The sequence below is a fragment of the Epargyreus clarus genome, unplaced genomic scaffold (genome assembly GCF_041222505.1).
Source record: "Epargyreus clarus isolate Ecla_fem2 unplaced genomic scaffold, WU_Ecla_fem_2.2 ptg000001l, whole genome shotgun sequence".
NCBI classification, from domain to species: domain Eukaryota; kingdom Metazoa; phylum Arthropoda; class Insecta; order Lepidoptera; family Hesperiidae; genus Epargyreus; species Epargyreus clarus.
The window spans coordinates 6,157,381-6,171,991 of NW_027332209.1; the positions used below are offsets into that span (position 1 = coordinate 6,157,381).

General features: G+C 33.7%; 2 protein-coding genes across 2 annotated transcripts in view; both read left to right on the forward strand.

Annotated features, from left to right (window-relative positions):
- rsh (Rap GTPase activating protein radish) overlaps window positions 1-3,635 on the forward strand; it is a 120,000-nt gene extending 116,365 nt beyond the window's left edge. Inside the window, exon 18 of the mRNA XM_073075161.1 lies at window positions 12-3,635. Coding sequence (XP_072931262.1) covers window positions 12-527 — 516 coding nt within the window. The 3' untranslated portion in view covers window positions 528-3,635. The remainder of the gene's footprint in view (window positions 1-11) is intronic.
- Window positions 3,636-4,712: 1,077 nt separating this feature from the next.
- The window catches only part of Actn (alpha actinin), a 51,524-nt gene continuing 41,625 nt past the window's right edge, over window positions 4,713-14,611 (forward strand). The window contains exon 1 of the mRNA XM_073075200.1: window positions 4,713-4,972. Coding sequence (XP_072931301.1) covers window positions 4,850-4,972 — 123 coding nt within the window. The 5' untranslated portion in view covers window positions 4,713-4,849. The remainder of the gene's footprint in view (window positions 4,973-14,611) is intronic.

Below are 14,611 nucleotides of genomic sequence, written 5' to 3' on the forward strand. Positions count from 1 at the left end.
TTATTTTCTAGGTATGCACCATGCTGATATCACTGGAAAACTACTACTGGCGTTACACGTCAGCTTCGGAGCTAGTTAATATGATAATGGCGTTCACCGAACAACGAGCATACGCGCTGTTCCAGAACCCAGAATATCTCAACCTCTCCGAATCGATGCTCCAGATGATCATGTGCCGACCGCTCGAACTAACTGAGATCAGGAAGTTCGATGCGATGCTCAATTGGGCACGGAACAAAGTCAAATCTAAAACTGCTAACAAGACTGATGCCAAAAATGAATTTAAATGTATTATGGAGCGGTTAGCCAGAGACCTGAAATTGTATAGAATTTCACCGCAAGAATTGATAAAAGTGGTGCTCCCGACTAAAGCGATTAAGAATGAACGCATATTAGAGACGCTTATGTACCAAGCGAATTCAGGGATGTACAGGATCCAAGACAGTTACTTCGAGGCATGCCAACAGCGCCTCCAGAAACAAGACTCGAGGTTCTCAGAGTTCGAGAGCTTCGATTATGGAATATAAACTGGGAGCTGTGAGGAATATCAGTGTATTAGATAGATTAGGAAGAATGATTGGATTGGGATCTTCTATGTGGTATGTTAACGCCTTTCTAAAGTATTAAATATTGTTATAGATGTACTTGAGTAGAGGTACGAGAAATATTTGTACACTTCTCGGATACCTATTCCTTGTTGTTGTTCATTGATACCTATATTTTTTACATCTAGTAAGACGTGTTCAGTATAATCATGTCTATTTTTGGTACCAAATGTTTGCGATAGTACGTATGTACGTAGCCTGGCAAATTAGATACCTTTGCTAATAAACACCTTATCTAATTTACAATGATGATGACTGTTAACTCTTTTCTGTGATCTGACAGAAAAAAAAACGTGGATCAGATGCTGGAGATGAATTATTTTTTAAAAGGGAATGAAAAAAATGTTATTATAATCTTTCCAAATACACGATATTTTCTAAATACTTACTTTCATCAAAAATATACACTGACCAACCCAATGGTCAAAATAGTAATGGACAAAGGAATGGGCACTTCTTATTATTGAATCGATTTTGAAGTATAATAAAACTGGCCTATTGGGTCCAAGAATATCGTGTTTATTTTACAAATACTTTCAAATATATCATGTTATTATATTTTGATATCATTATAAAGGAGATGGATATCCTACCTTGATCCACAATGTCGCGAAAAGCAAATGAATATGATTTCACTGAATTTGTACATTACGTGGGTAGACACACTTTTCTTACCTACGTCCAGAATAAGATAATTTATTAAATTTGTATTCTATATTATATGTTATTATATGCTACACCACTTGCCTTTCTATTAAAAATTATCATTCTTTTTCCATATTTCAAAATTGATTTACGTGCATTTTTGTCTACAGCTAAATAATTTTTATAGTTGGAATGTTAGCATGAATGTCAGTTAAAACTGTATTTTCGTTGCAAAACGTTAATACCGTCCGCTATTAGCACTATACAACTAACTTATGAATCAGAGTGACTTTCAAGTCGTTTAGTAAATTTATACTTATAACTTCATTGGATTACATGTTATGTTTAAAATATTTTATTATTTCTATGTTCTCAAGCCAAGCTTTAAATTTACATCATGAAATCTGTATGTAATTTAATCTTATTGTAATCGGTATAGAAAAACATTCTTATATCCGAATAATAATGATTCTTATGCTTTCTGGTTCTGGCCAAAAATATGTATCACGCAATACTAGTAGGTATAGTCCACGTAAAATTGCTAGTCCGCTCTGAACATAGAAATCAAACGTGTCGCCATAGCAAATTGTATACTACACCTGCTCGCAACAACGTCAGAGCGGACTAGCAGTTTGGCGCGGACTATACCTACCTAATATATTTTTTTCTCATTATCAGTACATAAACGTATAATTTCAATTGCTATCTATTCAATTAAAATTTTAGTATAATCTTACTGCTTCATTTATGTCATAAGTAATAAAGCTTGGCTTTATTAATTTCACCCATACCTACCCTAAATCTTAAAATAGTAATAAGAAATTCCATTTTTAAGTACATCATTATGTTACTTAATGAGAAAATACATCAAAATTAAAGCCCCCTTCATTGAAGTATTTTTCACTAGATCTCAATTAAATTTAAAATAAGAATGTAACATTATCAGTCAAAACCTGCAAAAGTACAAATACCCTAAACTAACCTAAATGTCTGATCCACTATGAAATGATTAAAGCATATAATTGAACTTACAAAGCAAATCTATTTTATGCTAGTCATACATTCACTCAGTAAAACTGATAATACACTAGAAATAAGTATGAAACACGTTACAAGTACATGTATTATTGGATATGTGTGATTACTTTACTTTCTATACCTACCTATCTCATTGTGACTTCATTCTCTATGTACCCAAATCATGTAATTGTGTTTGATGTAATATTATAATTAATTAAATGTAAAAAAAATTATGCAGTCATGACATTATATAAATAAAAACTTGACTTATGAAGAAAAAAATGACTGCAAAATTTACGAGTATATGATAGTTTGTGTACCTATAGTAACCTATCTTCAACTCGAGGTGTTATAAGATAAGATTTATATTTTATGTTGTTACATAGTATTTTATATCTCCACCTTTACAATATATTTAATGTGGACCCATTTCACAATTTTAATACTGAATTCTCAAATAACTTACTTACCTACTTCACTTCGTTTTTTTTTTCTGTAAAAATATAAATGTCGTTGAGATACAACTTCTAAATAATAATTTAAATAAACATCAACAGTATTCAGTAAACTCTCAAAGACCACTATACTATTATTTTATCATCAATAAGATAAAATTAATTTTATCAAATTCAATGATTGTAACAATAGCTTTTGTTTTATTTATTCTGGTTATTCAATTTTATTCCTTCTCATTTCTTTTTCTGTTCATGATATGTTGTAAAAGCATTTTACATAAATGCTGTCAATCTTAATGTATTAAAAAATTATGCATCTCAAATCAATCTGATAGTATGAAATGGGTCTGAACCTTACTGAACTGTTAAATAAATAGGTGTTAAATATAATACGTAGCCTAAAAACTTTTAAATGTTTCTAATATTCTGACAAACTGTTTGAAAATGACGAAAAATGTCAGTGAAAATTTTATACTTACGAGGAAAAATTTGAGGTAAATCTTCTACTGTTGTGAATGGTTTATAATATTTATTTACGGTGATTTTGCTCAAAGCTTGAAATATTATATGCCGTTAACAATTAAGGATGCTAATTACTGCTATGAATAAAATTAAATCACTTTTATGTATGTGTATACCTGTATCTTATTTCGTTCAACTAATACTCATGTATGTATTTATAAATAGTTTTTAATTTGTAGTAACACCAAGTTATTGACGTGTCAAGCTCTTTTATGGTTAAAGTAACTTTTCTATTCCAAAATTTTAACCTTCCTGTGATCGTGGATGTTGCTATAAGTATGTTAATGTGGAATTTCAAAGAAAACAAAAAAATATAACTGTTATTTTGCATGAGCAAGATTATTATCAAGGAAATTTTATGTGGTGAATAAATTTTTTTGTGTATTTTCATGATTGTTTTATTTTTTTTTCACCCTAAATGAACCAACTAAAATTAATCAAAACCTACAATGTGAAACCAGAAAAACAATATCAATATAATTTGTTATGTAAATACATGTCTAAAAACTTGTCAATCTGAATATTGTTATTTTCAAGGTGATTTACAATTTTTTTACGACAGACATGAATTTGCAATAATGTAAAAATCTAAATGTACCTTCCAAAAATTGTCTGCTATATATAAATTACATGCCTACAAAATCATATGCAGCACTAAATTTTCCAACAATATTAGTTCCAAACTAACATAATCAAATTCGAGGATGCTGTGGATAAAAGTAGACAAATCAAAAAATATCAAGTGTAAAACAAATATAAGAATTCACAATTTACGTATTTGGACAAACAGGGATCACCTGGAGGTGAACCCTGGTTTTCCAAATGTCATGCGGACATGACTGGCTGGTATGGCGACCATTACACCATGCAATTAAAATTAAATTTATCTTAAGTAAACATTAAACTTTGTGTAGTATAAACCATAATGAGGAAAATTTTTAAACATTCTTACTGAAAATTCTATGATGGTCATTGATCTATAAAATGTCATTGATGATGGTTGTGTAAGTTGTGTCGCCGACCTTGAATTTAAATTAATTAGCCTTTTTGTTTACTATTACTTTCATTAAATAGCAAAAAGAAGAATAACTATTAAAGATTGAAATCGTTACATTGAACATAATCATTACATTGAAAATATTTAATAATACATCAAATTATTTTAATCGAAGATAAAATATAATGAAATACAGCAATAATTTACTTACAGTAATTTAATGAATAGAATGTACACTTCATAAGTACATTATTTAAAACTAAAAAATATTTCATAAAAATAACATTGTTATTGTTTAAGCTGAAAATGACATAGCAATTTTTGACAATGACTTTACAAAACAAATTATCGAAACGTCGCATCACAGACAGAAAATATTCAACCAATGGTTAATAATACGTTTTTTGGAATGACAGTTGTACATGTAGAATGGAACGTAACGGATTATAGTTCCTCACGCCGCCGCTGGTAGCGCTTGAGCGCCAGTCTTCTAACAGCGGGCGAGCGGCCGGCTGCTTGTTGCAGTGCGCGGTGCGAACTAACACACACGAGTTCGCGGTCATAGGCTCGAACGAACATCGAATTCGACGGTCAGTGCGGTGACCATGATGATGGACAACGGGGTGATAACAAATAACTATGAGTACGGGGATGGATATATGGAACAGGAGGAGGAGTGGGAGCGCGAGGGTCTCCTAGACCCGGCTTGGGAGAAACAACAGAAAAAGGTTAGTTCAAAACACAAGTTGACAGACTAGTTGCGATGGGAAGGTAAACGAAAACTTGTGACATACACATTTTAGGTACAAAATATACATACCAATTGATACCATTGAGTTCTAACCTTATCATAGTCGTGACTCATGATTGTGATGTTTATGTTTTCTCCTTTTTACAATAAAAATAAGTGATTTTAAAGTATTTTATTTTATATGTGTTCTGGACTATTTGTGATCAATCTACACTAGCTACTTGCTAGACGAAATAGAAATTATCGATCTATTTTTAGTGTGCGCTCGCCTTAGAATATCAATGAGGTAGATAAAATATCTGATCTAAAATTTGATTACGTAGGACACCATAATTAATTGCACCTCTCATATTTCATAATTAAAGGATTCTCTTGAAGATTTCATATTTATAAATAGTTTTCCAAAATAAAAGTAATATCTTAACTCACGTAATAGCACACAGTAATTAATTTTCACATTAATTTTCGTTTACTTTAACAATAATCTAATCTAAAATATGAATCGGAAAAACGCGCGAATTTCTGAAAATTCAAACGGTGTTGCACATTTCCCGCCGCAAGTTGAAAGTAGATCGCGGCCGTGGACACTATTAAAAGATTTCTTGGAGCTTTTGGTGCGAGCGAGACGGACAAACGGCGCGTCCCACGGGAGAGAACGGGTAGGAGAGAGAGGAGTCGAATTTCCGTTAGTCATGTCCTAAAATGGGTCCAGCGCAGGCGCCGTTGAAGGCGCGGGCGACTTTGCGTCACCACGAAACCCGTATTTCAGGGAAACAGTTGCCTGTCGTTGATGTCTACGTAAAATGCATCTCGTAGGAAGTAGTCTCGTAGAAACTCTGTAGTCGGTGACGCTGGCGACCGCTCTGACGCACCCTATGAGCTCAACCTGAGTGGAATGTCATTAACAAGAGTTACGAAAACGCCGCACCTTTACATACAATGTTTCTGTGCATATTTTTAATTTTACAGTAATTAACAACCCGTCTGAATTAAATTTTACTCTGCCATGAAAATTGCAGCACTTATGATGAAAAAATTATGAATTTTGCGTGTTACTTGTGTACGCAATACAAATAATGAATGAAATTATATGCGTAAAAACAGTTACAGCATGTTGTAGATATTTTTTGTACTAATTACTTTCGCAGCCTATTTTATGCCTATAAACATCACACATTCTGCTATGTACTGTATATTATAACGATAATGGATACTAATTGTGCAATCGGTAACCTAAGGATGATAAGAGGTTTTTAGTTACTAAAGACGCAAATTATGCAAGTTATTAGCATGCGCTAAAGTAATACGATCGTTAAACTGACTTCGATGTATCTTTATAGTTTATAACTTCAATAAAACTAGTGAAAGTGAATGTAAAACTATTATGACTTATACTTTGTAAGGACAACAATGCAAAGCATTCAATAACAGGACAAACACGATTTATAGTGACGTGATATAACGTGAATTGATGTTTATATTTATTCGTCATTCAATCGACATAAAATAAATAAGACTTGACAGTGCTAAAATTTGAGAATGAGGAAAAAAGACACCAACATCACTAACCACTGCGGTTAAACATTGCATACAATAATTTAATTTGCTGAACTATTAATACAAATGAATTATAAAATAGCCGTTTTTGTAATTCAACACCTGCTGGAAATTCTGCATGCTCCCGAGTTGACTAGCAGAGAATGCCACCAGGCACGCCATCAGGCATTAAGTCTGCCCTTATACCATATCCATTCATTACAGATGATACAATCAATAAAGTAAGTCTAGGATGTACGAATAGAGTATGTAGTCACAGGACAAACCCAATATAAACAAAGAGGCTGCGACACCCAGTGCATTGGCCGTCCGTGCATGGCGGGTCAATGTCGCGGCCAACAACTTGAGAATCTTGAGATGTGTCTGCGGAAAAGTCGTCCGACCAGTCGCAACGCTACACCCGCGTTTCCATTATCAAGTATGCTGAAGATGTAGGTCTTAACAGTAACAGTAGATAGTAGATCCCGTACCCGAAACATCGGATCTATTTGTATGAAGGAAGTATTCACTTATATTTTCGCGAAATATTAAATGAATGACACCATTTGTCTAAGTTATTGTCATCAGTTACTTCCAAATTATCATTTTTTGCTATTTGCTGTATGCAAGAAAATAACAAACATTATTTTATTACGTGGGTACAGCTCACTTACTTTAAAATCCGAAGATATGCTTATAGCTTCTGTTTAAACTTTACTGTAAAAGTATATTTATAATTTGGTGTAGTCCTTTGACTTAATTATAAAGGCATTTTTTTTTTAATTTCCCCTTAAAATCCATCTCATAAGTGCTCGTCTTTTAAGTGAAACCGATTCCCAGGAATTCCAAAAGGCTTTAGTAAAGTTGCCGCTTAATAAAATTTTATAATGTTGCCAGTAAAGATTTTGTATAATGACAACGGCTTACTCAATTAAATTCGAATTCAAAAAGGAGGTCACTAGTGCGATGATATTTTCCCTGTTGAAGGCATACAGAAAACACATCGTAAATTGATTTTATATGATTCATTTTGTGGACTCATTCACGCATGATTAAACTAATGCTATATTGTGGAAAACAACAAAATTTGGTTTAAGTTGCTCCAGTCATATGATGATGATGGGAATTTGGATATTAAATTTAGTCATATAGTATTTTTAACATCAAAACCAAAAATGATTCAAAACAAGTAAGAGACGAATTTAATTGCTTACTTATTAATTATAAAAGAAAGCTTTTTCGATGCAATCATTGGGAAAGGAAGCATAAACTTTGCTCAAAAAGTAATTACTGCAAAACTATTACAACAATTCGTAATAATGCACATACAAAAACAAAATCAACGTTGCCTTAGCAGTATTAAATAATCAAATAAATAATTAGTCTATTACACAATGCAGGAGGTTCTCCCGTTTATGTTGTTGATCATTATTTGGCTAAAGTCTCGGGACATTACCGTCAACATCTGGTCCCACTAGAAATCAGTTGCCTTAGCCGTATCAAATAATCAAATAAGTAATTAGTCTATTACACAATGCAGGACGTTCTCCCGTTTATGTTGATCATTATTTGGCTAAAGTCTCGGGACATTACCGTCAACATCTGGTCCCACTAGAAATCAAACGTGAAAGTGGTGAGGACGCCTCCGGAACTGGTTCTAAATTTCGTAATTTACATAAAGCTACTACTGATAGTTTTCTCGTCATAAAACCCAATGCATTTTCACTTATTTGTTTTCTAATTCTGTATTAGGTGTTATACTGTCAACTTGTAGTCAATTGGTCAGTTATTTGAATGGGAAATCTCTTCTTGTCTAAACTATATAGCATTTTAACTAAGCAATTTAAGTCACTTATTAGTGCAGGAGTGTTTCGAAATTTAAAAAATATAATATAATTTTTTATTAATTAAATATCAATTGTTGAAAAACAAATGAATCATAATTAAATTATTAGGCTTTTAACGGGTACTATAAATAGGAAATTAATTAACAGGTCAAGTCATATTCACCAAATATAACCTCAAAAACTAGTAGACCGTTTTAAAATATTCTTAAACAAGCCATAAGCTTTAGATGTCTAATGTACTTTTCATGTCATAAAACTATGGACACATAAATTAAATTTAACCTTATAAGAATATGTTTATATTTATGTTTATTTTTGCCTATGCCGTCTTAGTTTTTAGAAAGCAGGTAGTGTTAACAATAACTATGTAGTTATAAGACAATTATGAAGCAAGCTATCCAGTAAATAAAACTGCTAGTCCGCTCTGAATATAGAAATGAATCGCGTCGCCATAGCAAATTGTATGACTACACCTGCTCGCAACAACTTCAGAGCGGACTAGGGAGAAGAGAGAAGATTTAAGCATTAAAAGATCATTGTCTTTACATTGCGCTAAACCAAAACCATGTCATGTCAGTTCCATGGTATACAAATAAACGTAGAATAAATTAAAGGAAATATAAACAAAAGGATTACCGCAGATTTATACTTGTGTTAATCCAATCGACAGAGCACGACTCGTTTCAACGCTGGGCTCAACCAAAACATTTGTTGCCAGTAAGCCGAAGAATTATCACCTTGGCATACCTTTCGCATATTTCCTGGGGATTCGAGGTCATTGACTGCCCATGCTTAAAGTATAGAAAACATTCCCGCAGGAAGCTAAACAATATTTAAATCGTAATTCAAATGTTGATAGTTTCATATAAACACACACTTTGAAGCAAAATTATTTTTGTAGTCTACATATAATATATTCAGATTGTATGATCTTATGATGGAGTAGACAATATTAACGTAAGAACACATACCTATCAAGGTCTATTAGTTAAGGGAAAGGGGTAGTTAAAACCTCAATATTTCCAATTCCTCTTCAATATCAACAATTGCAAGAATATATTGTACCGCAAACCGGTGTTCGTGAAATATGTTGACGGAGTGTGATTATCAGTTATGTAACATTTGACATGGCTATTTTTTCCTGCTCGTCGTTAGCTCGCTCTTGGCACGCGTTCAAAATGAATAGATCCGGTGCTTTGCGACTTTCAACTCTCTTGGTTTATATAAATATCTGCATTTTTACCCACAATCACGATATTCCAACCGTTTTGTCCATGGTCGTAATCGGAAGGGTCATTAGGAAATATCGTCAAAAGCGCAGCATTTTAAGTGTCCTCTCCCATTCATAATTCAAACCTTCTTCATAGCTCCTAACCTTGTCATAGCCAGCTATTTCTAGTTGGCATTGTACATTTAAATATTTATATTCATCTGTTCTACATAACGCAAATTCAACTTGTTTCAAGATTCTTCGAGAATTTTTCAACGATGTTTTCTGATTATGATCATTTGAATCGTCAAACCCATTATTTATTCAAACTGATAGTAAAAATCAGTTTATTATAAAACTCAGTTTTACTGATTTCTATACAATAAGTAAATAAGGCCTTGAGTTCAATGACTCTTAATGACTAGAACCAATTAGAGTCGGCTTATCGTTGAAACAACAAAACCACATCCTTAGTGTCAGATGTGTGTTAAGGCGTCAGGTATCACTTCCAGTGGTTAAAGCCTTTTAACAATGTTCAAAAGGGGCCTAGTAGAGTTACACCAAAAACAAAACAATACAGATTTAAATAACAGTACCTATGTACTCCTTATCTGACAATGTCAGCGATAAGCCGAAATGGAAACCTCAATTATATAAATGGAAATTCAAATTTTAAAATATGTTCAACGACATCATTACAACGATAGAATTTTTTTTTCGTTTTTTTTTTGTATTCTTCATAAAGTAAAATATTTATAAAATTGTTTCTGACTCGACTAGGTGCCACATACTTCAAATTATAACTTTGCTGTTGATCAAATAAGTATCCATGGATAAAAAGATGATAGTATTATGAGAAAATGCTAAAATTCTTGTCTCCGACTATGAAGCTTGTTCTACTGCGCAAGTATGTTTTGCGCTTTATAAAATAAATAATTCATCAAATTTTCTAATAACCTGTTGGTGAGAGAAATGAAATTTCTAAGCGAAACTTTATTATATACTTAAAGTAGAAAGAGACTCAATAGTGACATTCATTATTTAACGACAGAAACTCTTAGCAAACTATCAGCAAGATTCTTAAAACTGTGTTTCTAAGAAAGAAATCTAACAAATCGCATTATAAGTATTATATTTTCAAGTTCTTGGTATACTGAGTGTGTCTTATTGAGAAAATAGCGTAAATTTCCTCATCATTATTACGGATATCCATCTACAACAGAATTACTCATGAGCTCCATGTAAAAACCACAGGCGACAACGTACCCACCGAACAAACTAAAAGAGTAACAGACATGTTGTGGTACACTCTTACCCACGTCAATAATATCATTTTAAGTGGACCGGTTCTCGAGCGGACAATTCTAAGTATGTAGATCCATTAAATTATAGACCCCTTCACGTGTCTTAATTCTATATACATGACGATAAAAATAATGCAAATCGAACGTTCAGTATTCAATATTCCAGTTGTAATCTGAAAATTTCTCCACAAAGTTTCTCGTATTTCCGGTATTGGAAGTGTACATTAATTCTGATTAAAATCGCCTGGAATTTACCCACATAGTCTTAATCTCGGCGTGATGTATGGTGCATACGCGTCGTGAATAGAGGAGAATATTTCAACGTTATCAAGCCCTGTCTCGTTATTTCTTGATTCTGTTGTGTATTTCAAAACGTGGTTGTGGAGATAGGCGCAGGTCGCCCACTCGCTGCACCCAGGTGCGTCGGGCTGCGTCCACGTCGTGTCAACCTTGCGTTATCGTTACCCAATTCTCTTGTTCCATTAACATTTTCTTACGTTCCGTTCACTCTACACACGATTTATTATGACACTATGTAAACATTATACTGATGATAATAGTAAAAACAGTTCATGTTAGTTTATTTCCCAAAGAATATAATAAAAATACAAAATCTCCAAAATAGTTTAAGAAAATCCCATCATGAAGTGTTACTTACTTATAGCATAACTGCTAAACTTTAGAAAATAGCGTATTTGATTTGGTTATTTGTGCTCAGAGCTTTCGCTCTTAACGAGAGATTGTCATAAAAATAAAATTTGTCTTAAAGAATGTGTGAATTCCAACCGGACGGACAGTCAGACGAGATCAGATCATCCAGCCACACAGTAGCACTGCAAGCAACCGATGCCAACGTCGTCTATTTTCAGCCCTGTCCTTACACCCACGCAAATTGCTTACACTCACTTGCTATTATAATTAGAAAATTGTTGATACTACATCTATTTCTAATCTTCGGCTTTTGACTCCTAGCTATTAAAACGGACACTCACGAAACACTAGTGCAAAATTCAATAAAAAAATGTCCAAAAACGCATTAATACACTTACAAACACGTCCACCTACAGCAGATTTTTTGTTTCGTAGTGCATTATCCATTCGTATTATAATCAAAGTGCATTGTATAACACAATATATGTTGCTGTCCTTATCACGCTCGTAGGTATCGACTGCGATAATCTATCGAGATAAACCCAGCAGCCGTGCGAATGGGCCGAGGGGGCCTGTCTTTCAAATTATTATTCGTCGGCTCCCCCCGTGTCGCGGACAGATATAACACACTTGAACACCGGTTCAAAGTGCGAATCCAACGTAAATAGAGTAGTTGATTCCAGATATAACTGGTGATATAACAGTGGTTCGATTTGATTCGAATTTAACGGTGTATTTTGGATAAGCACGTGGGAGTGATGACGCTGATATTAATTGGCTCCGAATTAGAAACCTGTCATGTTCGAATCAGCACTGATGCATTTATTATCGCGTTCCTATGGTGACGGCATTTCCATTCGGCGTTGATTGAGTTTCGCCCATTGATAACACTGAATTTCACATTAACTTATCATTTTAAACGACCATCATGCTACCGAGTCTAGAACAGATGGCACTATCAGTGTGGTTGTTCCCAAGATGGACGGTATGCTTGTGTTTCGGCACGCTGACATCGGTGGCGGGGGAGAACATCATCCCCTCTGAGGCGAGTTCGACTACGACTCGGTCGGACAGCACTGGTGGAGTCGCGGGAGTGTGCGCAAGTGTTCCCGCGGCTCCACCCCGCATTGATGCGGAAGGACACCGTCAGCTTTTTAGTCGGTTGGAGCCCGACATCACCTTCCACCTGTCCCTATGGCGGAAGGCACTCGTGCAGAGTTATCCTAACGAAAAAAAAATCAGTGTGGTTGTAGTAGTAGGCTTATTAATTGAAATCTGCCAAATAACAAGATGAAAGCGAAGCTCGATCTTCTATATATCTACTATACGTAAGCTACAAAAATAACGACTGACGAAATGAAAAGTTTATGATTGATATGTTAATACAGAAAGTAAAAGTATGTCCACAATTTCTAACCTACCATTTTCAATGGTATAGGTTAATTTGCATGGAAAACCGTTTCTTAAACATGTTGAAAGACACTTTCACGTGATATGTAATTATTTTTTTACTCCGAAAATACCTTTCTGCGTCAAAATGCAAAAAGTAAGACAAAATGCTTGGGATCGTTTCGTAGATAAGCATTATTTAAGTTGAATGTCATCAACAACCTTTATTGCCCCATTGTTAGGCACATATCTCTTTTCAAAGTAAAAAGGGTTTAGGCCATAGTTCACCACAGTTCACCACACTAACTAGTGCGAGTTGGTAGACTTACCTATACCTTTAAGATTTTTACAGCACTTTCAAGCGTTCAGGTTTCTTCACAGTGCTTTTCGTTACCGTTGAAGGAAGTGATAATAAATATTATAATACGAATTTATGAAAATCAAAAGGGTGATCTGGGATTCCAATCCCGATCTCCCGATTTGAGATTTGAGAAACCCAATTTCAAACCACTGGCCCATCAGTGCGAATTTAACATGTAACTGATCAGAAAAGTTATCTTGAATTTAAATTGAAACTTTTTTACCGAGTACACCTACACTGACCAACAAAGAATGCAATGCAGTCACGACGTTACGTCCAGTTAAATGACTGGTCATTCAAGACTTCGAGGCAATGATTTTCAAAATAATTGACATATCACGGAACTATCGACCAACAATGCCATGTATAGCATGCGCATTGAATTGTGATCGTATTTTATTATCATCAGCGAATCTGTCTTTTCTCCGCTGTTTAAAAATATAAAAATCTTTTTCTACACAAAAAATAAGATCCTCTTTCTTTTTTATTTTAGCATGATAAACGCCCCAGATTACCACAGTTAGTGGTGACCCATATTTCTTTTATTACTCCTTCAAGTTTTTTTGTTGACACAAAAAGAAATAAACATTTTTTTAACGGTTTATCTAGAATCTGATATTTACACTACTGTGATTCACTTTTTAACGTAGAAGTAACGAACGGGTTTTTAGTGTTAAGTGATTATTGCCGCTGAGACGGCTATAATCACTATGACTAATAGAAATTGCTATGAGAAATGTTATAAGCAATCTGTCACAAGCGTTTTACTGTCACTATTAATAATCGTCCATTATTAATAATCTATCTATCCGATTATTTCCTTTGTTAGGAGAAAATCCGATGGATGGATGAATCGAAAATATGATCATTTTTAATAGGCAGATATTGCCAAATGTCGGTCTTTGGTAGCTAAGACATATGATAGATTGATTATGTGGGCTATTTCTCGTGTGTTACCTGTTATAAGTCTAAGTTAGTAAGGCTGATTATTGTAAGTTATAGTGCCTACTGTTCCATCTCCTTCAAACCAGAACAATGCGACTGGAGAAAAATAAGTCTTTCTGCTAAAGTAAATAATCCACCCTAGGTAACATCGCTTTACTGTAGTTTAAAGTTGTTTATAGATTTATTTTTACTAACTTGAAATGCTCTAAAATTAAATATAATACCAGATAGGAATCACTAAGTATAATTATAAAACAGTTGTACAATATTTGTAAAGGCGAAAAGTAACGCAATATATTACTTTGTAACGGAAACTACTTTTTGTGCCCATTTTTTTAGAGGATTCATGCTTAAAAAGCGCATAATTATTTTA